Below are 26039 nucleotides of genomic sequence, written 5' to 3' on the forward strand. Positions count from 1 at the left end.
AAGATGCAATGTGGTGTTAACATGTGGCAAAGGGTTTAAGTGATTATTTGACCTAAGTATATAAAGAGAAGTTATAAGAAAAATCAGCCACCTCTCCTTTCTCTCATATATGGGACGGCACAAAGGTCTCTCCCTCTCCTTTTCTTGCTTTCTCATCAATTCAAAGAGAATCACCCTATTCCCTTTGAATTAAAATTGCTAGAAATTGTTTCTAGTGTCCTATACACACATATAACATCTCTAAAAGCAAAAACCCAAATTATAATTGGTTGGCAAGGCTTGAGAAGCAAAATTGGGGGCTGCCCATTGGTGATCTTGATGTGGACAAGCTAGAGGGATAACACTTAGGGTCCTAGGTGCTTCCTAAAGGTGCCAATTGCATCCATAGTGCATCAAAGAGGTTAGTGCTCAAACTCCTCTTTCAAACTAGGGCTTAATTGAATTAATTTGTTAATTCACAATCTTCAATGGCAAATGAAAATCCTAATACATATTAAAAGTGTTTTAATATGCAATTGAGAATTGAAATTAATTTGGCACATAAAAGATGTGGCATGATGCATGAAACCCTAGAAGAAAATTTTTGAAATTCAATGATCTAATGCACCAATTATCATGCTTCCGCTCCTTCACCTATCCCAAGACAACCAATATATTCTTCTATGCCCATTACCATTAGAACCCCACCAAAAAGAATTCATCATTCTTTGCAACTCCTCACATAAAAAGATAGGGATAAAAACACTCATGCAATAAGAGGGAATAGATTGAGCTACAGACTTCTATAAAATTTCCTTACCAGCTCGAGAGAGAAACTCACCCTTCCAACTGCATATACGCTTCCAAACCCACTCTTTCAAATAGGCAAACACTTGCTTCTTATTCTTGACTATTAAGAATGGAAGGCCCGAGTACCTACCATGATTGAGAGGAGTAGAAATATCCAAAATATTAAAAGCTTCAAATTTAGTTGCATCAGAAGTATTAGCACTAAAGAAAATTCCAGATTTTTGAAAATTAATGGCTTGACCAAATGCACCCTCGTAAGTGGCTAGAATATATTTAACAGTATGACATTCCTTAACATCAGGCCAGAAGAAAAAGAAACTATCATCAACAAAAAGTAAATGAGACACACCTGGGGGCACGTCTGCTAATCCTAGAACCATGGATATCACCCCTACTCTCAACCTACCTAAATAAAGCTGATAACCTTCAGCACACAAAATAAACAAAAAGGATGATAATGGATCCCCTATCTAAGACCTCGATTAGGCCTAATAGGGCCAAAATCCACATCATTCAAAGCAATAGAATATGAAACAAATGTGACACAAAGCATAATTAACTAAATCCATTTATAATCAAAACCCAATTTAAGTATGGACAGCCAAAGATATTCTTATTCAACATGATCATATGCTTTGCTAATATCAACTTTTAAGGTTATTTCCTCTTTTTTCACTCTTGTTTTCCTCTTTATATGGTGAATAACCTCAAAAGCTACCACAATATTATTGATGATAAGACGACCTGAAACAAAAGCTGATTGGGCCAAAGATATTAAATTGGGTAAAATAAGCTTCAATCTATTGGCTAAAACCTTTGCTATAATTTTATACAGCACATCACACAAAGAAATAGGATGCAAATCCTTCAACGAACCAGGATTCTTCTTCTTCGGAATAAGAACAATTATAGTGTCATTTAAAGAATCTAGGAAAATTCTAGTCCTTAACCACTCTTGACAACAATGGACCACTGATTCACCAATAATATGCCAAAAGTTTTGATAAAATGCCAGGTTCATCCCATCAAGACCAGGAGACTTATCAGGATGTATCTAGAAAATTGCTTTTTTAAATTCCTGGAGCCAATAGTCTAGCATTATCAGAAGCAGTAACTTTCGGATCAAGAAGATTCACCACTCTAGAATAGTCTCCAGTTGCCACAAAAAATAAATCATTGAAAAATTCAATAATGTCTCATCCCCTCTTTGTCCTTATACCAATGCTGTGAATCTTGAAGAGCTTCTACATAATTTGATCATCTTCGAGAAGAAGCCTGGGCATGAAAGAAATGGGTGTTACTATCCCCTTCTTTAAGCCAAAAAATTTTGGAATGCTAGTTCCAAGAAATTTGCTCTTCCGATAAAACTCTGTTAAGATCCTCTTTTAACCCATCCTCAATAAAAACAGAAATATCATCCTCCTCACCCTGGATTACACACAATTCTCTTTTGATCTGATCCATTTCTTTCCTAAAACCGCCCCGCAAGGCTTTTCCCCACTCCTGAAGCTTATGCCCAAATAATAAAACGTGCTTGCTAATTTGCTCCCCTACAGTTTCATCCCAAAAAGCTTTAACGACATCATAGATATCCGAATGAGATAGCTAGAAATTCTCAATCCTGAATCTCCAAGACTTTCCAGTCCATCTACCGCAATCTATTTCCAAAAGGATCAGAAAATGATCTGAAACTGAAGCTTACAAGGTGGAAAGCTTATAGTTTTTAAATAAACTTAACCACAAAGGAGACAGCAAGGCCCTGTCCAGTTTTTTCTCTTATCCATCTGTCTATTCCTCGACCTCTTTCCCAGGTAAAAGGATAGTTATGCAATGGGATATCAATAAGGTTACAGTTATCTATTATTTCTTTAAAGCACGGTATAAATAATCCGAGTGAGGATTACCACCCCTTTTATCCTCCAAATTTAACAGGTCATTAAAATCACTGATGCACACCCTAGGAAGTGAAGAACTACCTGCCAAATGAGATAACAAATTCCAAGATTCTTATCATCTCTCCCTTTCGAAAAGCCATAGAAACTAGTAAGCCCCCAGCCACCGTAGGCGAGAGAATTTCATACCATTAGAGCAAGACTCAATACCACAAATCCAAATACAACCATAATGTATTTGAATTTACAAATTATATTGGAAATTTTTACAAAATTATTCATCGATGACATCCCAATACCTCAAACATTATCAACAGCAAGGCTTGCACATTGTCAACATTTTCATGAGGAGAGAGAAAACTTACCGCTGTCACCTTTAGAAGACATTTTTAGTCATCTTTAATATTAATCACGACAATTCTAGTGGCGTACTTTTAGTATAAAAAAAAAATCTAGTTCATTGATGTCTTTTAGGCATTTGGGACGTATCTTTGGGTCGACAAAACTCCACTGAAGAGCTGATAGTGAATTAGATAAGATTCGCGAGCACTCGGAAGCTCAAAGATCATTGTGAAAAATAGTTTTTTCTTTTTCCTATGCTTCAAAACGTGCCAGTTGCATCCATTAGTTGAATTTCATATTGATAATCCCTAACCCCAATTTCTAGTCTTGGTATACACCATAGAATTATCTTAGTACCGATGTTTTATGTATTCTATTTGAGCTATATAACTATGCAAGTGTTTATATATAGGTTCAATTGTCAAAAAAAAAAAAAAACTTTGAATTTGGTATTTTTTGCGATTAAATTTTGAAGTTTGTATAATTGTTAATTAAACACCCACGTTTGATTGATGTCTTAAATTGACCCAACCGTTAAAAAATTATTAATATACTTAATGGGAATTCCATATCAACTACCATGTCATCGCTAGAGAAACCACATTAAAAATCCTAAATTAGGGTAATTGCCAAAAAAAAAAAAAATAAAGTTTGTCAATTTTTACAGTTAAGCTGTAAAGTTTATATAATTGCGAAATAAATTCTCACGTTTGATTGATAAGACTTCTACAGTAATGATATGGCCACTGACGTGGAATTCCTATTAGGTATACTAATAGTTTATTGACGGTCAAGTCAATTTGAGACATCAATTAAATATGAAGGTTTAATCAGTAATTATGCAAACTTCATAGTTTAATTGTAATGTGTGTGTGTGTGTGTGTGTATATATATATATATATATATATATATATATATATATATATATAGAGAGAGAGAGAGAGAGAGAGAGAGAGAGAGAGAGAGAGAGAGAGAGAGAGAGAGAGAGAGAGAGTATGCAAGATTTTTCTTAGAGTTGACACGTGGCACTTATTCTTAATATTGCCTCGTGGTGCTTACTATATAAAAATTAATTTCTTTATAATTAATGGTTATTGCTATTTATATTAGGTATTTATTTTTCTTTAAGTATTTTTATTACTGCCATTATTACCTCAATTTTAATAATTTAAATTATTATTTTATTAATTAATTGAATACCCAAACCCCAATAATTAAATTTATTATATTATTTTTTTTAGTTTATCAAATATATACTTAATATTGTTCTTTCTTGAACACTCGTATATCTCATAGTATTCATAGTATATATTTTTGTAGATGCAATTAATATTATTTTATTATATTGTTCATATATTATGTTATATATTAAATTTATAAGATTGATGAATAGATCTTTCCTAATTGTTGATACTTTAAGTTTTGGGTAAGGACAGTGAATTTCAGAAGAAAAGTCAAAAGGATTTAAATTTTTTTACAGTTAACTTTTTTAAAAATAATCTTGTTATTTATATTTACCCATTAATTATAGAATATAAAAGCATTATTTAAAATTGTAGGATTGGTTAAAATTGTCCTACAATTTAAAATGCCCACTTGGAAAACTCTGTTGAAGTGACACAACCTTATATGCCTATTTGGTATTTTGATACAGTAGGCTTGTTGTTTGACTAGTAACATTTACTCGTCTCCCCGTTCGATTTAAGTTTGTAATATGGTATGAGAATATGTCTGGTCTAGTTCAATTTAAGTGTCAAATTCTTAGTGTTATTGCCGCATCAAAAGTTTAAGAATTCAGCTGTGTTGTCCCCTATTAATTTGGGATAAGGTTTTTGAAGATATGTATAAGATTTAGACAAACCTTCTCTTCTTAGACTAACTTTTGGGATGGAGTTAGATCTGATCTATTTTCTTTACAATTGAAGGATTAAAATTACTTTTTAAAAAAACACTATTTTAAATATTTTTTTATTATTTTAGTATATAAAACTTATCAAATTTAATTTTAAATTATTTTTTAATATTATTAATTAGTATATTTTAAAAAAATATTTTTCTTAACAATGTTAACCAGCCCTATGTACTGTAGTTGATGTTAGACTCTATTTCTCGTTTAATTTGTTGGTTGAAAAAATGGAGTAGAGTTACAATTGAAAATTTTGATTGAATTAATTAAATATGTTTATTTTAATAAAGAATAATTTATTATCAGTTTGATTTAGTTAATAACTTTTGAAAATTTTAATTTTTGGTTACTGCTTCTGTTATCTTTAAAATAGTAACTGAATTAATTAAAAAATTGCTAATTAATAAATATTGATTATAATCTTATTAATTATATATTATTTGTAATTATTTTTATTGATATTTTTCTAGCAGAAGATTGAGAATTGAGAGTGTAAAGACCCGAATTTAAATATATTAATGAATGATATGTTTTTAGTCTCTAGACTAAATCAAGTTAGATTATGATTATTTTTATTAATAAATATAATTATAATTATAATTATATTAATAATATGTTATTTTTCTTTTTATTAGTAATCTATAAATTTGTCTCAAATAACATATAAATTATATTTTCGATTAATTCAATTAAACTGAATAAATGAATTGAATATTTTGATTTTATTATTGTGTTTATTAAGTTTCAATTCAACTTTATTAATAGTTTAAAAATGTTAAATATTTAATTAGTTTATTTTTTTTTAAATGTTAGTTTGCATTTAAAAGCTTAAAAGGGCAATTGCTACAACTTGGGTACGGTACAAAGTTCTAAAAAGTAAACCACCAATTATGGTTGGCTGTAAGCCCATTTACCCAAATCAAATCAAATCGGTAAGACCCAACCAAAAACCAAACTCTAAATCAACCTTTGGACTGTAGAGCCTCTTAACAGAGCACCCATCGCCGTCCTCCTCCATTGCTTGCCCGTTGTCAACGACTAATGTCGCCCATCCAAGCACAGCTACCCTGCCACAACAAAGCAAACTTCTAGAATATCAGCAGAACAATAAACCCAGCTCTGTACCGGGCAAAGGGGGCTACTACAGAGCTCTCATGGCAGTATAAGCAATCAAGAAAGCCTTCCCAATTATGGTGTAGAAGCCGTTCACGAAAATTCAAAGACGGCCAATACAAGGAAACCTTCTCACTGTGCAAAAACCAAACCGTAGAGCCAAAAGTCGAAACACCAACTAGAGGCCTCCAAACTGCTTTCGACTATCACCATCGCAGCTCCAGCCAGAGACCTCAAAACCAAACACCGCACACAACCATGGCTATAAAAGCCCTTTCATTGAAGATCATCAACCTACATGCAACCCCACAAAAACAAAACCATCGAAGATCCAAAACTTGAAAGGAATGAACTCACCGAGCTACCGAAACAACTCTAGACCAAGCAATGTCCTGCAGATCCCAACAAAGAAGATCCGAAACCTCCCTTCGGGGAGACTGAAACAGATTACTAATATATACTCATGTCCTTATTATTGTAAAGTTTATAATTTGAATCCTTATATGTAATTCTTATTATAAAATTATGAATTTATTTGTTTCTAATATTTTAAAATTAAATTATGCTTTTTGAAGTATTAATTAGTTGCAAACCACATATAAGGTAGCAATATTGAGATGCTCACCAACAGAATCAATATTATGAACTACTTGTATTAATTTTAACCAATTTGGTGCAAAAATCCAAACCGAGAACATAGAATGCCATACAAACACTTTCTTTCCTCAATCAGAGGAGAGTTAAAATAGCATATGTGAAATCAAGTTGCGTTTTTTACATATAAAGACATGAAACAAAAAGAGAAGGAAAAGGGGTAATCTATTGTTCAACGTTTTTTACATATCCAAGTTCTGTAACCAAGAAATCAACCATATGAGGAGTTTTTCAGATCTTAAATTAGGCAACAACTCCAGTGCATATCAAAATAATATAGTTTAGTCAAGTCTCATCTTCTGAAACACATTTGTAAAAATCATGGTAATGCTTCTTAGTTTTAAATGAAAAGCCCAAAAGCAATTGAAATTTTGCAGAACGTTATCAAAAGAGATCAAATAAAAGGTCCTAAACTGGTGTGCAAATTAATCTGCAATTAAAAGTGGTCCACAGGAAACAAATAAGAATCCGACAAATGATTAGGATTCATATGTAAGTGGTTGACTAAAAAGGAAAGAAGTGTACCAGGAGCATCCAGGAGCATTGTAACAAGAATCTTCAGATTCTGAAGCAATTGTTGACTGGAATGCAGCTTCTCCCACGAGTCGATCAAGAGCAAAATCAGTGAGCTTTGGTTCAAAATCTGTATCCAGAAGAATATTTTTCGACTTGACATTTCTGTGAAGTAAATGTGGAACATAATCCTTGTGAAGATATGCCAATCCTTGAGCAACCCCAATGGCAATCCTCAGTCTAACAGTCCATTGTAACTGGCAATCTGTTCCTCCAATCATATCCCCCAAGCTTCCCTTTTGCAAGTACTCATAAATTAGAAAAATTGATTCATCTGAATGGCAAAATCCAAGAACTTTAATTATGTTCTTATGCCTGATCTTGGCTAATGTCTTGACCTCAGCCTTCAGTGCTTTCGAAATTTGGCTCCCAATATTGACTAGCTTCTTTGCAGCAACCAGTTCTCCACTTGGTAAACTTATAATATATACTCTGCCAAATGCTCCACCGCTTCCTACAGCACTTTTCTCATCCATTGCCATAACCAGATCATGCTCAGTTATTCTAAGAGGATAGAAAAACACAGAGCTCCAGCCGCCCATTAGAGATTTCCACTTAGAGGATCGATGGAAAACAAAGAACCCAGCAGCAACAAGCAAAATTCCAATACCAACTGCTCTAGAGATTAGAGCACATGCCATTGCACTAAGACCAATCGACCTATGGTGACAGAACTCGCATGCCTAAACCTTGATAAAACTGAGGCTTTTTGCTTCTCTTTCAACACTTCTTGGAAGGATCCAAAGGGGCTAAAAGATTCATGATAGAATGTCGAACCTGATGTATTGTCTAGCACTCTTCTTGATACTCCATGAAACCAAATCTTGAATTTGTTTTTGGCTCTTGATTACCAGGTATTACTGAAGTACGGTGACAGGCGAAAGCCCTTTTTACAAGGTTTGTTTTTGCATCATAGTTGCTTATCCATTGCTCTCCTTTCTACTTCATACATGTAATGTCAGCAGCAGCAGCAGCAGCTTCCTCTTCGGTTTCTTGATTGTCTATCCATTTTTATTGGGGTATATTAGTTTCTACAAAAATTTGAATTTTAAAAAGAAGGTTTTATAACTGACCAACTTTGCCCTAGATGTTATGTTCTTTGGCAGGTCTCTTCCTTGCTTGATATGTCTCAGGAGTTTCATCATGCCTGTTTCAAATGAAAAAAAAAAGAAAGAAAAAAAAAGAAAGAAAAAGAAAGTAAAAGCAGCCTTGAAACAAGGTGACACAATACACTTTTATGTATATAAATATACATTCTAAACAGAGGCTACAACATCTTGGTCAGTACTCAGAGCCATCTTCTCCAATGCCTCATTAATTTCCTACATTAATATTGAAGTTCCATTACCAAATTCAACAATGTCTCAATGTCATACAATAAAAAAAAATAGCTTTCTTTTCTCAAAATATAAGTCCGTTACATTAAAACTTTGATTGCGTTATTTGATAACATAAAAAAATTTAGGTTACATTTGGTAAAGCTTGATATAATGCAATATAATCAATTATATAATGCAATCTAAATTTTAATGTAATTTAATTGTTATTACAATACTCTATTTAATTGCAAAATAAAAATATAAGTAGTAAAATATAATGATAATTTTTATTTTAAAATTTAATTTATTTATAATATTAATAATAAGTGATAATTGTTGCAATGATTGGTAGTTGAGTAGCAGTGGCGGCGGTGGCAGCGACGTCAGCGATAGTGGTAATTAGATAGTGGTGGTGGTGCAAGGTGAGGTAGTAGTGGTAGTAGTGTGGTCAAATGATAATGATGGTGATGGTGGTAACATGATGGTGATGGTGATGGTGGTAGTGGTGGTTATAGAGTAGGAATAGTGGTGGTAACAATAGTGGTAGCTAAGTAGTGGTAATAATGATAGTGTTGACAATAAATAAAAAAATCAAAATAAGTAATCATGATTACATCCATCTTTGTTTGTAATGATCATTATATTGCTCTAAGCATAATTGATTACATTATATGATTGTCATTCTATTATATTAAAGGCCATGTTTGGTAGGGCGCAATTAAAGTTGTAATATAATCATGACTACATTGCATATTTGATTATGTTATTGGTAATATAAAAAAAATATGCAATATAATCGTGATTATATTATAACTTTAATTACATCATACTAAATATGGCCTTTAATGTAATGGAATGGCAATTATATAATGTAATCAATTATGCTTAAAGCAACGTAATGATCATTACAAACAAAGATAGATGTAATCATAATTAATTGTTTTGATTTTTTTATGTATTGTCAATACTATCACTATCACCACTATTCGACCACCACTTTGTCACCACCACCACTACCCCACTTTGTCACCACCACCATCACCAATACTACTAATACCATCACCACCACCACCACCCTGTTACTATCATCGCTATCACTACCACCACCACTTGACCACTAATATCATCACTTAGCCACTGCCACTTCTATCACCACCACTACCTCACCTTACCACCACCATCACCACCTAACCACCGCTGTCGCCAGTGCCACCACCACTTAGCCACCATTAGCATCCGATTACCAATCCTCAATCACTACCACTTATTATTAACACTATAAATAAATTAAATATTAAAATCAAAATTATCATTATATTACACTAGTTATATTTTTATTTTGCAACCAAACATATGAATATAATGACAATTGCATTATATTACATTACAACTTTAATTACATTATATTACGCTCTACAAAACATAATCTAAATACATTTGCATAAGAAATAGAATGGAACTCAAACTTATAATGGTGGGAGTTGGTGATATTACTTATTGGAAATCACAGATCCTGAACTCCCCATCACTCTACCTATTTTGATTTGATTTGCATTTTTTTTAAGTCCTTTTAATTTCTTATCCTTAGTTGAAGTGGGATTTTATCACATTTTTCATACTTCACATTTTTCATACTTCCACACTCCCCTTAAAGTGCAATTGGGTTCAAACTTACAAACATTTAACCCTTAATTTTTTTATCTTTCTACTAAAAGCATCATAATAATCATGTCATGTTATAGGTTAACCCGCTAACTCAATTTAATACATTTATGAAAAATTTTATTATTTTTATCACAATTCAACTTGTGAACCACTAACCTGCAAATAGGCATTACCAAAAAATCATAAATTAATATATAAGCTTAACTATTTATTTTATTAGAGTTTTGTTATTTAGTTTGTAAATTTATGTATTATTTTGAAAATTATATTGTTTAACAATTATTTATTTTATAACTTTTGTTTAAAATATTGATTAGCTAAATATTGAAAAATATATATATATATATATATATAACATTTTTGAGGTTGGTAAGATGATCTTAAGGTGATAAGACAGCTTCTTTAGAGGTGTAAACAGGCCTGGGTTGTAAGTCCCGTGTTTAGCCGAGAGGGCGTGTTTAGGGCAGTGATTCCTGGTGCGATTACCTCACTTAACTCAAAAGATCAACCTAGAAAAATTCTTTAAGCATGAATCGAATTTTCTATAGGACAGTTTCTTCTTCAAACTCTTCTACCTCGTCCTCCGAGTCGAGAAAGATAGTTAATAGTGAAGAAATAATAATCGAAAATTTTGAAAAATGTATAGATAATTGGGAAATTCCAAAAGTACAAAAGGATCAGATCTATCAGACTACAAAACTCAATTTTTTCAAAACTGATTTCACAATCAAAACTGAAGAAAGAGATCTTCAAATTACAAAACCCTTTGAGACAATCTCTCTTCTGTCTCAAAAATCCTTACAAAAACACCGTGAAAAAAATACAAATACATCCATATAGGTTTAGTCCAAGTTGGAATTAAACCGCTTACAAAAGAAGGGTTGAACACCTCAATCCTAGCAGTTCTTAGAGATACTAGGTTCATAAACTTCCAGGACTCCTTGCTTAGTTCAGTCGAGTCTAGTTTGTGCAGTGGACCAATATCTTTTGATTGCTATCCAAATTTTACTGTTTCCTTAAACGAAAGTAATATTACAAAATCCCTTGTTTTACAAATCAAAACTCACAATTACAAAATGCTTGAAGGATCTATTCCTCTTGCACTGATTTACAAAATTCATTACAAAGCTATGGTTTCTGCTTTTGCCACAAAACATAAGTTTCAAAGTAAAAGAGGAGAAACTTTACTTTTACAAACTGATCTTACAAAATCCAACACTGTAATCCCTAGATCTATCCAATGGAAGGACATAACCCTACCAGAAGAATGGATTTTAGAAGGTGCAGTAGAACCAGAATCTTCAAAAATAGTTGAGCCAAACGTTCAACTGAGGCAAGTAACCCAGTATGACGATGGAAGAGTCAGCCTTAGCTTTAACAGAAGCCTTAGGTTTTCAGATGATTCCTCAACGTCCAGTACTGTAGACATAGGAAGAGTGTCTCGTATACCTTCTGTCATTAGTTTGCCTTTTACAAAACCAGTTGAAATACAAAATATACAGCCTAGGTATTCTACCTCGGACTTACCTAGCTCTTCTAGGCTTTCTACTTCAGAAATACCTAAATCCATTTTACAAAACGTAAATTACTCTACAAATGTTCCACATCCAGTTTATACAAATTTACAAAACGAGTCTGTTCAGGATGAAACCCAAACAGAATCAGAACCTACTTCTCCTACCTTTTCAGCCATTACAGAAAATGTAAACCATGAACTTAATGTGCTTGAAAAAGAATTTGAAGTAGACAAACAATATTTAAATGATGATTTTTATTCTCCTAAAAATCATAAAAAGCAAATGTGGTTTTTCAAAAATTTCAATAATCAAAGGGAAGAAATTCAAAAGAAATATTATGACTTTATACACCAACATAGAGTTCATATTCTTTTCTTTGATTGGTTTGAGATGTATGCTAAAGAGCATAACATTTCATATCCGTTTTCCAAAACTCCAAAAACTTTCAAAAAATCAGATCCAGTTTCAAAACCTTCTCAAATTACAAAACCTAAACAACAGGAGTTAGAAGATAATCAATCAGAGTTCATTGCGGCTCTAAAAGCTCTTCTAAAGAAAGCAGAAGAAAAACTGTCTGATAACCCTGTTACTGTTAAGAATAAAACTCCTCATAAAAAGAATTCAAAACAACAGGTTTTAAAGGAATAAAACCCACAAGAAACCTTTGAATTACAAAACAAACCTCTTCCAAAATCAATCCCAGAATTTCAAATGGAAAGTGAATTCAAAATCTCTGAATCCACTGACAATCATAAATATGACTTTATACACCAACATAGAGTTCATATTCTTTTCTTTGATTGGTTTGAGATGTATGCTAAAGAGCATAACATTTCATATCCGTTTTCCAAAACTCCAAAAACTTTCAAAAAATCAAATCCAGTTTCAAAACCTTCTCAAATTACAAAACCTAAACAACAGGAGTTAGAAGATAATCAATCAGAGTTCATTGCGGCTCTAAAAGCTCTTCTAAAGAAAGCAGAAGAAAAACTGTCTGATAACCCTGTTACTATTAAGAATAAAACTCCTCATAAAAAGAATTCAAAACAACAGGTTTTAAAGGAATAAAACCCTCAAGAAACCTTTGAATTACAAAACAAACCTCTTCCAAAATCAATCCCAGAATTTCAAATGGAAAGTGAATTCAAAATCTCTGAATCCACTGACAATCATAAATCATTACAAAAGGAAGAACTAGTCATTCAAAATTTGAGTACTAATTTTTCAACTTCCCCTTCAAACTCCAACCAGGAGTCTGAAGAAAACGCGCCTTTACAAAAAGATGGATTAGTTAATAATTCATCCAATTCAGATTCTAAAATTGAATCTGAAGAAAATGCAAAAAATATTCACATGCTTTTAAAAAATCAAGAATTAGTCTTAGATGTTTTAAAGCATGAAGAAAATCCTGAAAATCAGAAAAAACTACAAAACCCTCCAGTCCAATGCCTCCAAAAAGAAATAAAAATCACTAAGAATGAGCTTAAACAGCTTAAGGAGAAAAAGGCACAGGACTCAAAAGCAATCTAGCTTTTGTTTTCAAAACCCCAGGAAGAATCTGAGAAAAATAAAGAAAATAATTTTGAAACTCAAAAAGCTCCAGAAGATTTTCTTTTCATCCTCAATCAGATCACCTCCAGAAAATATTTGATACAAATTACCATTGTTTTTTCAAAAGATTTCAAAATCAATATAATTGCCTTATTTGATACAGGAGCAGATTTGAACTGTATTAAAGAAGGAATTGTTCCAAAGAAATTTCACGAAAAAACCACAGAAAAACTTTCAGCTGCAAATAATTCAAAAATGGCTATTAGCTATAAGACATAAGCCTCAATAGCTAATGGTGATTTTCTTTTCAAAACCTCATTCGTAATTGTTCAAGATATTCATCATAGTGTAATCTTAGGGACTCCTTTCATTAACTTGATAACTCCCTGCAAGGTTAACGATGATAGTATCTCTTTCAAAACTACAAAACAAACTCTTGTTTTCCCTTTCGTTACAAAACCAAAAACAAGAAATCTCAATATTATAAAAGCTTGTTCCATTTATAATAATGAGATTAATGTTTTAATAGAGGGAAAAAGGCAACACTTGTTGTATTTACAGCAAGATGTTTCTCTAACAAGAATTGAAAAACAATTAAAAAATGATTTGGTGAAAAAGAAAATTTCGGATTTAAAAACCCAAATTGAAAGAGAAATTTGTTCTGATTTACCAAACGCCTTTTGGAATCGAAAACAACATATGGTAGATTTACCAAATGAAAATGATTTCAATGAAAAACAGATACCTACAAAAGCTAGACCAATCCAAATGAATGCTGAACTAGAACAACACTGTCGTTCAGAAATTTTGGATTTAAAGAAAAAAGGATTAATTACAGAATCTAGATCTCCTTCGAGTTGTGCAGCTTTTTATGTAAACAAAAATTCAGAAATAGAAAGAGGCACTCCTAGATTGGTAATTAATTACAAACCTTTGAATAAAGCTTTGAAATGGATTAGGTATCCAATTCCAAACAAAAAAGATCTTTTACAAAAAACTCCATTCTGCATTTGTATTTTCCAAATTTGATATGAAATCAGGATTTTGGCAAATACAAATTGATCCAAAAGATAGATACAAAACCGCATTCACAGTTCCCTTTGGACAGTATGAGTGGAAAGTCATGCCTTTTGGCCTGAAAAATGCCCCATCAGAATTCCAGAGAATTATGAATGAAATCTTTAATCCATATTCAAAATTTTGCATAGTCTATATAGATGATGTTCTTGTGTTCTCGGAATCAATTGAACAACACTTCAAACACTTAAGAACATTCTTCTCTATTACAAAACGAAATGGTCTTGCCGTTTCAAAATCAAAGATTTCTCTTTTTCAAACCAGAGTTAGGTTTCTAGGTCATTACATATCCCAAGGAACCATTACTCCAATAGAGAGAAGTCTAGAATTTTCAAACAAATTTCCTGACAAAATCTTGGATAAAAACCAGCTGCAAAGATTCTTAGGTAGCTTGAATTATGTCTTAGATTTTTGTCCAAATATTAACCGTCTAGCAAAGCCCTTGCATGATAGGTTAAAGAAAAACCCTATTCCATGGACAGATCATCACACTGAAGTGATCCGACATATTAAACAACAGGTCCAAACCATTCCTTGTCTGCATTTAGCAGATCCATTAGCCCCTAAGGTAGTTGAGACAGATGCCTCAGAGTTAGGTTATGGTGGAATTTTAAAACAGGTTCAAAACGGAAAAGAACAAATAGTTCAATTCCATTCTGCACGTTGGAATGATTGTCAAAAGAAATACTCTACCATCAAAAAAGAGATTCTTGCAATTGTCATGTGCATACAAAAATTTCAAAGTGATTTATTAAATCAAAAATTTTTGCTTAGAATTGATTGCAAATCAGCCAAAGAAGTTTTGCAAAAAGATGTTCAAAATCTTGCATCGAAACAAATTTTTGCACGATGGCAAGCAATTTTAAGTATTTTTGATTTTGAAATTGAATTTATAAAAGGAGATACAAATTCCATCCCAGACTTTCTAACCAGAGAATTTCTTCAAAACAGGTCAATGCCCAGAAAGAAAAATACCAAGGCTGAAGCCTCAACCTCTACAAAACCAAACCCTACAAAACCAACCATCTCTTCTGCAAAACCTATTCAAACTTGGGCAGACATGGTCGAAGCAGAAGAAGAAGATCAAACAAAATTTATTGAATCTGGGCTCGAAGCATGACTGATTCAAAAATGGATAGAATCACTGTCCAAATCTCCTGAAGTTCTTCAGGCTCTACAAAACATAACTCAGGCCAATCAGGCCCAGAAAGGTAAATCTACAAAACTTATTTCCAAAACCCAGGAGAAAGGAGAATCTTCCTCTCAAAAAACCCTTTTTCAAACTTTTCAAAACATTTCTCAAGCCCATGAGATTTTACAAATAGATTTTCAAACCGATGTTTCCCAACCAAATTCTTCTCAAATAGTTTTGTCTCAAACAAAATTAAAAAAGAAGTCTTCGGAATGGATTACAAAAACCCATTTTCAAAATATTTTGATCATAGAGGATGAGTTCTTACACCAAGATGCCTCTATGGCAATTTCAAAAGCCTTTACAAAAGGATGGTATTATAAACCTTGGGATCTTTCCAAAACCCGAGCCTACTATCAGGCAATACTTGAATTTACTGGCTCGACAAAATTCAAACATTTTTATCTAAAAGAAAATCATGCTGATATGACTTATTCAACCTGCCACATTCAAAACGTTCTTAATCCTTCTGATTGGGGGTAAGAACTTACAAAACAAAAAATCTTCCCATTATCATTCCAAAACAAGATTGACCATTGCCAACATTTCAATTACTGGGATTACCAACAGGCATGGTACAATACCTTTCTCATACAAAATCACAAAAATAGTCATTCATGGCTGTTCTATTTCCAAAAAACATTTGATCCTTCCAAAACCCCTTCATGGTTTGCCCAGTGGTGGAAGTATTTTGGTGCACTACCTGAAATTCTTACACCAGAAATATCAGAGAGTTTAAACCTTTTCAAAACCCATTACAAACCCTCACCCAAAGAGAAAAGGTTTCCTCCTCTTCTCTTGTTTTCTTCAAAATTCTTTTTACCTTAGGTTCTTATCTGGTTTTTTGAATTTCGACCCCAAGATGGATTGAATACAATCATCAGAAGGTTCAAGGTAAAATGGTGGGATTCATTTAATATCCCAGAAACAATTACAAACCAAGGAGTAAAAACCTGGCTTAAGGGAAAAAACCTGTTGCCACCAACTCCTATACAAAACTTTTCAAACCAATTGTTTTTGGCTCAAAGATCACATGCCATGGCAAGATTAGTAGGAGCTAAAAATGATGAAGAATATTTTGCAATAATGGAACAATTATTGCAAAACAGAACCAATTCTTCTGCAGCCAATTCTGATTCAGAACCCATCATAGATTTGGGAGATGATGATGAAGAAGGTTGTGGTACCTCTTCACAAATACAAAATCTGTTATAAAAAAAAAAAGAAAAAGAAAAAGAAAAAGAAAAAAGAAGAAGAAAAAGAAAAAATTAAAGACCGGCAAAAGAAATTTATGGCGGCAAAATTATCCATTTTCTCTTCATTTTCCTTTATTTTAATTTTTGTAATCATTTTTACTTTTGTAATATTCTCTTTTTTCTCTTCCTTTATTTCAAAACCAGACAGGACACTGTTCACCTGTCATATCTTGTACTGTTCACTTTTTACTGTTCGCATGTGAAGGAGACAAGAAGCACTGTTCACACGTGAAGGCATCAAGTGGCAGACACTATTCAAAACTTACAAAATTACAAAACTACCCCTGGACACTTCTATTTAAGGAGGCACCCATCCAAGGCAAGAGGAGGCCACTTCAAAGGAACAAAAGCTTACCCAAGCTTCTCCCTCTTCAAGCTTCTCCCTTTTAAGCTTCTCAAGCCGAGAGAATTCGAAGAAGGTCCTGAAGAAGTCTCACCCGAGGTTCAGAAGGAGCAAGAAGGTTGATTCACTTCCCATCCTGCCCTACCTCTACCTCACCTACAAACCTACAAACCCTGTAACTTCCTTGTAGTAGATCTTAGGAAACTCATGTGCTGAGCAACCTTTGTAAGTCCTACCCGAAATTACATCTCCAAAACCTTTGTACAAACCTTACAAAATTTATAAGATTTTGAAGTAAGTTTTCTTCAATTTCTTTTACAAAATTTTAAATTTATTTTGCATGCATATGGTCGGTTCAACCGCCTGATCTGCATAAATATACGTATATATGTTCATAACGGACTGGCTCTGCCGCCTATTGAATATATACATGTATATTCATATTTAAATTTCAAGTTTAATTTTTATTTTTGTTAAGTATATATATTCTTAACGGACTGGCTCTGCCGCCTATAGAATATATATATTTCTTTAATTTACAAATTTAATTTTCATTTCTGAAGATTTTCCTTTCTTGTGCATTTTGTTTATTTCTTTAGTTATTTATATATTTGTCAAGATCTTAATTATTGCTTCTTCCTTGTTAGCTCATCCCCCTTTCGATCCCGGTGCGTCCTTGGTATCAGAGCCTGGGGGGGAAAAGGTTTTATTTAAGGTTCGGATTCACATTTAAACATTTTTGAGGTTGGTAAGATGATCTTAAGGTGATAAGACAGCTTCTTTAGAGGTGTAAACAGGCCTGGGTTGTAAGTCCCGTGTTTAGCCGAGAGGGCGTGTTTAGGGCAGTGATTCCTGGTGCGATTACCTCACTTAACTCAAAAGATCAACCTAGAAAAATTCTTTAAGTATGAATCCAATTTTCTGTAGGACAGTTTCTTCTTCAAACTCTTCTACCTCGTCCTCCGAGTCGAGAAAGATAGTTAATAGTGAAGAAATAATAATCAAAAATTTTGAAAAATGTATAGATAATTGGGAAATTCCAAAAGTACAAAAGGATCAAATCTATCAGACTACAAAACTCAATTTTTTCAAAACTGATTTCACAATCAAAATCAAGAGAGAGATCTTCAGACATAAAACCTTTTGAGACGATTTCTCTTGTCTCAAAAATCCTTACAAAAACACCGTGAAAAACAATACAAATACATCCATATAGGTTTAGTCCAAGTTGGAATTAAACCGCTTACAAAAGAAGGGTTGAACACCTCAATCCTAGCAGTTCTTAGAGATACTAGGTTCATAAACTTCCAGGACTCCTTGCTTAGTTCAGTCGAGTCTAGTTTATGCAGTGGACCAATATCTTTTGATTGCTATCCAAATTTTACTGTTTCCTTAAACGACAGTAATATTACAAAATCCCTTGTTTTACAAATCAAAACTCACAATTACAAAATGCTTGAAGGATCTATTCCTCTTGCACTGATTTACAAAATTCATTACAAAGCTATGGTTTCTGCTTTTGCCACAAAACATAAGTTTCAAAGTAAAAAAGGAGAAACTTTGCTTTTACAAACTGATCTTACAAAATCCAACACTGTAATCCCTAGATCTATCCAATGGAAGGACATAACCCTACCAGAAGAATGGATTTTAGAAGGTGCAGTAGAACCAGAATCTTCAAAAATAGTTGAGCCAAACGTTCAACTTAGGCAAATAACCCAGTATGACGATGGAAGAGTCAGCCTTAGCTTTAACAGAAGCCTTAGGTTTTCAGATGATTCCTCAATGTCCAGTACTGTTGACATAGGAAGAGTGTCTCGTATACCTTCTGTCATTAGTTTGCCTGTTACAAAACCAATTGGAATAAAAAATATACAGCCTAGGTATTCTACCTCAGATTTACCTAGCTCCTCTAGGTTTTCTACTTCAGAAATACCTAAATCCACTTTACAAAACGTAGATTACTCTACAAATGTTCCACATCCAGTTTATACAAATTTACAAAATGAGTCTGTTCAGGATAAAACCCAAACAGAATCAGAACCTACTTCTCCTACCTTTTCGGCCATTACAGAAAATGTAAACCATGAACTTAATGTGCTTGAAAAAGAATTTGAAGTAGACAAACAATATTTGCATGATGATTTTTATTCTCCTAAAAATCATAAAAAGCAAATGTGGTTTTTCAAAAATTTCAATAATCAAAGGGAAGAAATTCAAAAGAAATATTATGACTTTATACACCAACATAGAGTTCATATTCTTTTCTTTGATCGGTTTGAGATGTATGCTAAAGAGCATAGCATTTCATATCCGTTTTCCAAAACTCCAAAAACTTTCAAAAAATCAGATCCAGTTTCAAAACCTTCTCAAATTACAAAACCTAAACAACAGAAGTTAGAAGATAATCAATCAGAGTTCATTGCGGCTCTAAAAGCTCTTCTAAAGAAAGCAGAAGAAAAATTGTCTGTTAATCCTGTTACTGTTAGAAACAAAGTTCCTGAATGGGAATTTTCATATTGTAGAAAAATACAATCTGAACATCCTCCTCTTAAGATAGTAAAAATTCCCCACTTGGAACAAACAGTAGAAGCAGCCCCTTACAAAATTCCAAATGAAAGTGATTCTGTGAATACAAAAAACATTGTTCTAGAGAATAACTTTACAAATGCCCATTTGCATACCATAGGTAAGCAATTACAAAAAATGGAACAAAACCAACAGGCTACAGTTTCCCAAATTGAAACTAAGCCGGATACAAAATTGAAAAACCCAATCTTCAAACCATTCCAAGTTTCCAAAAACAGTAAAAAAGATTTACAAAACAACAACAATTCTGAATTCATCCAAGCTTTGAGAGACATGAAGACTAGGCTAGAAGCTTCTACTTCTACTCCAGTAGCACCTGAAACACCTCAAACCTCCCAAAGGAGTGTCAATATAATTGAGGAAGATTCAGATTCAGATGTCCAAAGCCAAGAAAACCAGCCCATCAAAACTGAAAAAATTTAGTCTTTAAAACCTTTACAAATCAATAGACTTTATTGGCTGCGGGTAGCAACACCCCTCCCAATAACAGCTCCAGACTTAGGCATAGAAAATAGATCTAAAATCCTGACCCAGTCTAAATTCAATCCCTCTACTGTCTATGAATGGAACATAGATGGTATGTCTGAATACAACATCTTGAATTTGCTCCAGCAAATGACTATGGCAGCAAATGCTTACAAAACCCAAACTGGAACCCTGCATGAGCTATTCTTTGAACTCCTCATTGCAGGATTCTTAGGACAGCTCAAAGGATGGTGGGATTATCATCTCACGAACCTACAAAAATCTGAGATTCTAGAATCCATACAAACTCAAGAAGATGGCGTGCCAATTCTTGATGAGTTAGGCCAACCAATCCCAGATGCAGTAGCCACCTTGATAGTAACAATCTCCTTACATTTTGTAGGTGACCCATCTCATCTTAAGGATAAAAATGCCGAACTCCTTTCAAATCTTAGATGCAAAAAACTGAGTGATTTTCAGTATTACAAAAACACTTTCCTTACTAGGGTAATGCTTAGAGAAGATTCTAATCAGCCCTTTTGGAAAGAAAAATTCCTTGCTGGACTTCCGATCCTTTTAGGAGAAAAGGTTAGGAATAAAATTAAGGAAGCATTTGGAAATCAAATCCCGTATGATAAATTAACCTATGGTGAACTAGTTAGTCTCACTCAAAAAGAAGGTTTAAAGATCTGTCAGGATTTGAAATTACAAAAACATTTGAAATGGGAAATGAGAAAAACTCGCCAAGAGTTAGGATCTTTCTGCAAACAATTTGAAATAGGAACCAAAAGCCCTACTCCAAATTGTGGAGGAAGTTGTAGCAGAAAACCTTACAAAAAATTATCCCAAAAATACAAAAACTGTTCAAAACCAGAAAAAGATTCCTATTACAAAAAACTTCCAAAAAAGACTAGTAAACCTAGTCCTCAATCCAAATCAAAGATAAAAAATTTAACTTGCTACAAATGTGGTAACAAAGGCCACACTGCAAATTTTTGCAAGTTAAACAAAAAACTTCATGAGTTGCAATTAGAAGAAGAAGTTATTAATAAAATAACTGCTCTTTTAGTTGAAACTGAAGGTGAGTCCAGTAATTCTGAACCCACAGAAAATGAAGAAGGATTACAAATTGATGAATTAATCACAAGTTCAGATTCTGAAACAGAAAATGAACTGTTTACAAAACCAAAATTGAAAATCAATGTTCTTTCAAAAGATCAGAAGTTACTCTTAGAAATCCTTACACAGGTTGAAGATTCTCAACTACAAAAGGAATTTTTAGGAAAACTTTTAAAAACCTTTGAAGAACAACCAATGCAAAAACCTTCTATTATGCCCTCTATTGCAAAAAACACATATGACCTTACGGCCATGTTGGGTAGGAAGAAGACTTCAAAACAACCAACTGTTTCAGTCCAAAGCCTCCAGGAAGAAATAAAAGCTGTTAAGATTGAGCTTAATGAGCTTAAGGAAAAATAGGCACAGGACTCAGAAACACTTCAAAAAATATTTTCAAAACAAATTAATGAAGAAGTCGAAGAAGAAGATGAAGAAAATACTTTAGAAATTCAAAATCTTGAAAAACCTACCAAAGAATTTCTCTTCATCCTTAATGAGATTAAAATATTTGATAAAAATTTCGATAGTTTTTTCAAAAGATTTCAAGATCGATACAATTGCCTTATTTGATACAGGTGCAGATATAAATTGTATTAAAGAAGGCATTGTTCCAGAAAAATTCCAAGAAAAAACTGCTGAAAACCTTTCAGCTGCAAACAATTCCAAAATCAAAATTAATTACAAAACAGAGGCTTCAATAGCTAATTCAAATCTTCTTCTACAAACTTCATTTGTTTTAATAAAAGATATCAGTCATAGTGTCATTTTAGGGACGCCTTTTATCAATTTGATTACTCCCTATAAAGTCAACTATGATAGTGTTTCTTTTAAAACAAAAAACCAAAATCTTGTTTTTCCTTTTGTTAAAAAACCCAAAACAAAGAATTTGAATATCATAAAGGCTTATTCCATTTTTGATAATCAAATAAATGTTTTGGAACAGGAAAAAAGATGGCATTTACAAAAAGAAATTTCTTTAAACAAGCTTGTTTTCAAAAATCAATTTTTTGATTACTGCTTATTACAAACTAACCCTTGTGAGTTTTTGCAGATGGCAGAATCATCCAACAATGGTGATTTAGTCCACTTTGGACCAATAGTCCTCTCCAAAACTCCTGCTCAAAAATTTAGAATTAATGTAGCCAGAACTGTATTTGTTCCCACAGAAAGGCACCAATGTTTATTAGACAATCTTTGGACTTTAATACAAAACAAAAAGTTGGGAGTAACAGCTCTCAATGCACTTTGTATTGAGTTCAAGGAAGCTAATAAATATGTGGCTGACCTCCTTAGCAAAATTAAATATCATGAGGATCATATCATGGTAGCTCAATCATTTATTGAGTTTTTACAAAACCAAATTTTATACAAATCCATTACATCCAGAATTAGTCCATCAGATCCATCCTCTTCTAACCAAAATCATCACCTTGAATTACAAAAACAGGAATTTGAAGGCCTGGGATCCCCACTGGATTCTAGTGTAAAAATTCAAAGGCGAAGGACTGAAGGCCTAGGATCCCCACTGGATTCTAGTGTAAAATTACCATTGGCCCCACTGGTTAATGAGAAAAATTATCACCACAGTGAAGTCCTTTTTGCTTCACTTGGTGCCAATAGGTTCTTAGAACATTTCCAAACCCGTTGTCTTTCGAAGAAATTCAGGCAACAAGTTCTCAACGGTCTTCCTCAAGAGATCTGCGAGCAGATCCTACAAAACATCATCCAGTCTAGAATTAAAGAACAGCTGGATGTTTTCCAAAAAGGTCTCAATTTTACAAAAAGCAATCAGCAAGGTCACAATGGATGGTCATGGGAATGGGAATACTATTCAAAACCCCATTACTCAGGAACATCCTAACAGGTACCCTCTGTGCAATCCAGACTGTGGACACAGCTTAGATTTCAGCATCCCCCGCTTCAAAACCACTCAGATGTCTGGAATCTGATATCTAGACGCCAGAGAACTTTTCAAATGGGGTATGTTAGCTGGAGTCCGAGTCACAAGAATTGATTGTGAAATGACCAGGTTTTTGGGAAATAGAGTCCTTCAAGAAGTAAGAAGACTATTATTCTTTCAAAAACCAGTCAACATACAAATTATTTCAACACCTCCGGAAGTATTAACAAATGGAGAGCTACAACAAGCGATCCATTACTTCTACCTGGATACAAAACAGCCTCCTCTCTATCATCTTTCCGGATTGGCCATGCAATCATGAAGACTATTTCGTCCAACTCAACAAATGGCGAGCAAAGACAGTTGTAGATAATTGGTGAAAACACCGATATCCAGAATATGCACTAATCCATACGGGTACATACTCTCGGATATTTGTTCATTATGAATATTCGCCAGCTCCAAAACACTTTCATATTGAAACACGATATGAAAATTACATGGTTCAGTATGAAAGTCACTACGACTTATCTTTTGTCTCGTCAAATGACGAAACAAGTGACGACGAGGAGACATGGCACAACTTACAAAACATGATGGAAGGATAAAAGAGTGGTCCCAGCTCCACTCCATAAAAAAAAAAAAGAAAAGAAAAGAAAAGAAAAGAAAAAGAAAAAGAAAAAGGAAAAAGAAAAGAAAAAGAAAAAATTTAAGACCGACAAAAGAAATTTATGGCGGCAAAATTATCCATCTTGCTTTTTATTCTCTTTATTTTCCATTCTACTTTTATTTTTACTCTTTGTAATTTTGCACTTTTACCTTTCTCTTCATTTTCCTTTATTTTTGTAATCATTTTTACTTTATTCTCTTTTCCTTTATTTCAAAACCAGACAGGACACTGTTCACCTGTCATATCTTGTACTGTTCACTTTTTACTGTTCGCATGTGAAGGAGACAAGAAGCACTGTTCACACGTGAAGGCATCAAGTGGCAGACACTGTTCAAACTTTCCAAAATTACAAAACTGCCCCTGGACACTTCTATATAAGGGGGCACCTATCCAAGGCAAAAGGAGGCCACTTCAAAGGAACAAAAGCTTACCCAAGCTTCTCCCTCTTCAAGCTTCTCCCTTTCAAGCTTCTCAAGCCGAGAGAATCCGAAGAAGGTCCTGAAGAAGTCTCAACCCGAGGTTCAGAAGGAGCAAGAAGGTTGATTCACTTCCCATCCTGCCCTACCTCTACCTCACCTACAAACTTACAAACCCTGTACTTCCTTGTAGTAGATCTTAGGAAGCTCATGTGCTGAGCAACCTTTGTAAGTCCTACTCGGAATTACATCTCCAAAACCTTTGTACAAATCTTACAAATTTTATAAGATTTTGAAGTAAGTTTTCTTCAATTTATTTTACAAAATTTATTTTGCATGCATATGGTCGGTTCAACTGCCTGATCAGCATAAATATACGTATATATGTTCATAACGGACTGGCTCTACCGCCTATTGAATATATACATGTATATTCATATTTAAATTTCAAGTTTAATTTTTATTTTTGTTAAGTATATATATTCTTAACGGACTGGCTCTGCCGCCTATAGAATATATATATTTAATCTTTAATTTACAAATTTAATTTTCATTTCTGAAGATTTCCTTTCTTGTGCATTTTGTTTATTTCTTTAGTTATTTATATATTGTTCAAGATCTAGATTATTGCTTCTTCCCTGTTAGCTCATCCCCCTTTCGATCCCGGTGCGTCCTTGGACATATATATATATATATATATATATATATATATATATATATATATATATATATATATATATATATATTGCTTACTTGTTTAATGTTAAGTTTTAAAATTAATGTATTGTCTATCCATTTTTAATTAGGTATATATTAGTTTCTACAAAAATTTGAATTTTTAAAAGAAGGTTGTATAACTGACCAATTTTTCCTAGGATATTATGTTCTTTGGTAGGTCCCTTCCTTGCTTGATATGTCTCAAGCATTTCATCATGCTTGTTTCAAATGAAAAAAAAAAAAAAAGTGTAAAAGCAGCCTTGAAACAAGGTGATAGAAAATACACTAATGTGTATATAAATATACCTTCTAACAAAGGCTACAACATCTTGGTCAATACTCAGAGCCATCTTCTCCAATGCCTTATTAATTTCCTACATTAATATTGAAGTTCCATTACCAAATTCAACAATGTCTCAATGTCATACAATAAAAAAAAAAATCTCTCTTCTTTTCACTAAATAAAAGGCTATTACATTAAAACTTTGATTATGTTGTTTGGTAACATAAAAAAATTTAGGTTATGCTTGGTAGAGTGTATTATAATGCAATGTAATCAATTATGTAATGTAATCAAAATTGGAATGTAATGTAATGTAATTATTATTACATTCCTCTATTTGGTTGCAAAATAAAAATGTAAGTAGTAGAATATAATAATAATTTTTATTTTAATATTTAATTTATTTATAATGTTAATAATAAGTGATAATGGTTACAATGATTGATAGTCAAGTGATAGTAGCGGTTAAGTGGTAGTGGTAGTGACGGCAGTAGTAATTAGATGGTAGTGGTGGTGGTAAGGTGAGGTAATAGTGTAGTCAAGTGATTGTGATAGTGATGGTGGTAACATGATAGTGATAGTGGTGGTGGTGGTGGTGGTGGTAGCAGCGACAGAGTAGGAGTAGTGGTGGTAGTAGCAGTGGTGGCCGAATAGTGGTAGTGGTAATATTGACAATAAATATGAAAATCAA

The 26039-nt window shown here is 33.1% G+C and overlaps 1 protein-coding gene across 1 annotated transcript; it reads right to left on the bottom strand.

Annotated features, from left to right (window-relative positions):
- Positions 1-675: 675 nt before the first annotated feature.
- On the bottom strand, positions 676-1169 carry LOC131178291 (uncharacterized). The gene is made up of 2 exons (XM_058143228.1): positions 821-1169; positions 676-716 (listed from the first exon to the last, which is right to left on the bottom strand). Exons 1-2 carry the CDS (start codon positions 1167-1169, stop codon positions 676-678), a joined length of 390 nt encoding a protein of 129 aa, XP_057999211.1.
- Positions 1170-26039: the final 24870 nt, after the last annotated feature.

Source organism: Hevea brasiliensis, chromosome 3 (genome assembly GCF_030052815.1).
Source record: "Hevea brasiliensis isolate MT/VB/25A 57/8 chromosome 3, ASM3005281v1, whole genome shotgun sequence".
In the NCBI taxonomy this organism is placed as follows: domain Eukaryota; kingdom Viridiplantae; phylum Streptophyta; class Magnoliopsida; order Malpighiales; family Euphorbiaceae; genus Hevea; species Hevea brasiliensis.

Excerpts from the sequence above, each read along its gene's own strand:
- LOC131178291 (XM_058143228.1), bottom strand. The coding sequence starts at position 1,169 with ATGGTTCTAGGATTAGCAGACGTGCCCCCAGGTGTGTCTCATTTACTT. Across the intron at positions 717-820 it reads GCGTATATGCAGTTGGAAGG|GAGTTGCAAAGAATGATGAA; the intron begins GTGAGTTTCTCT and ends TTTTTATGTGAG.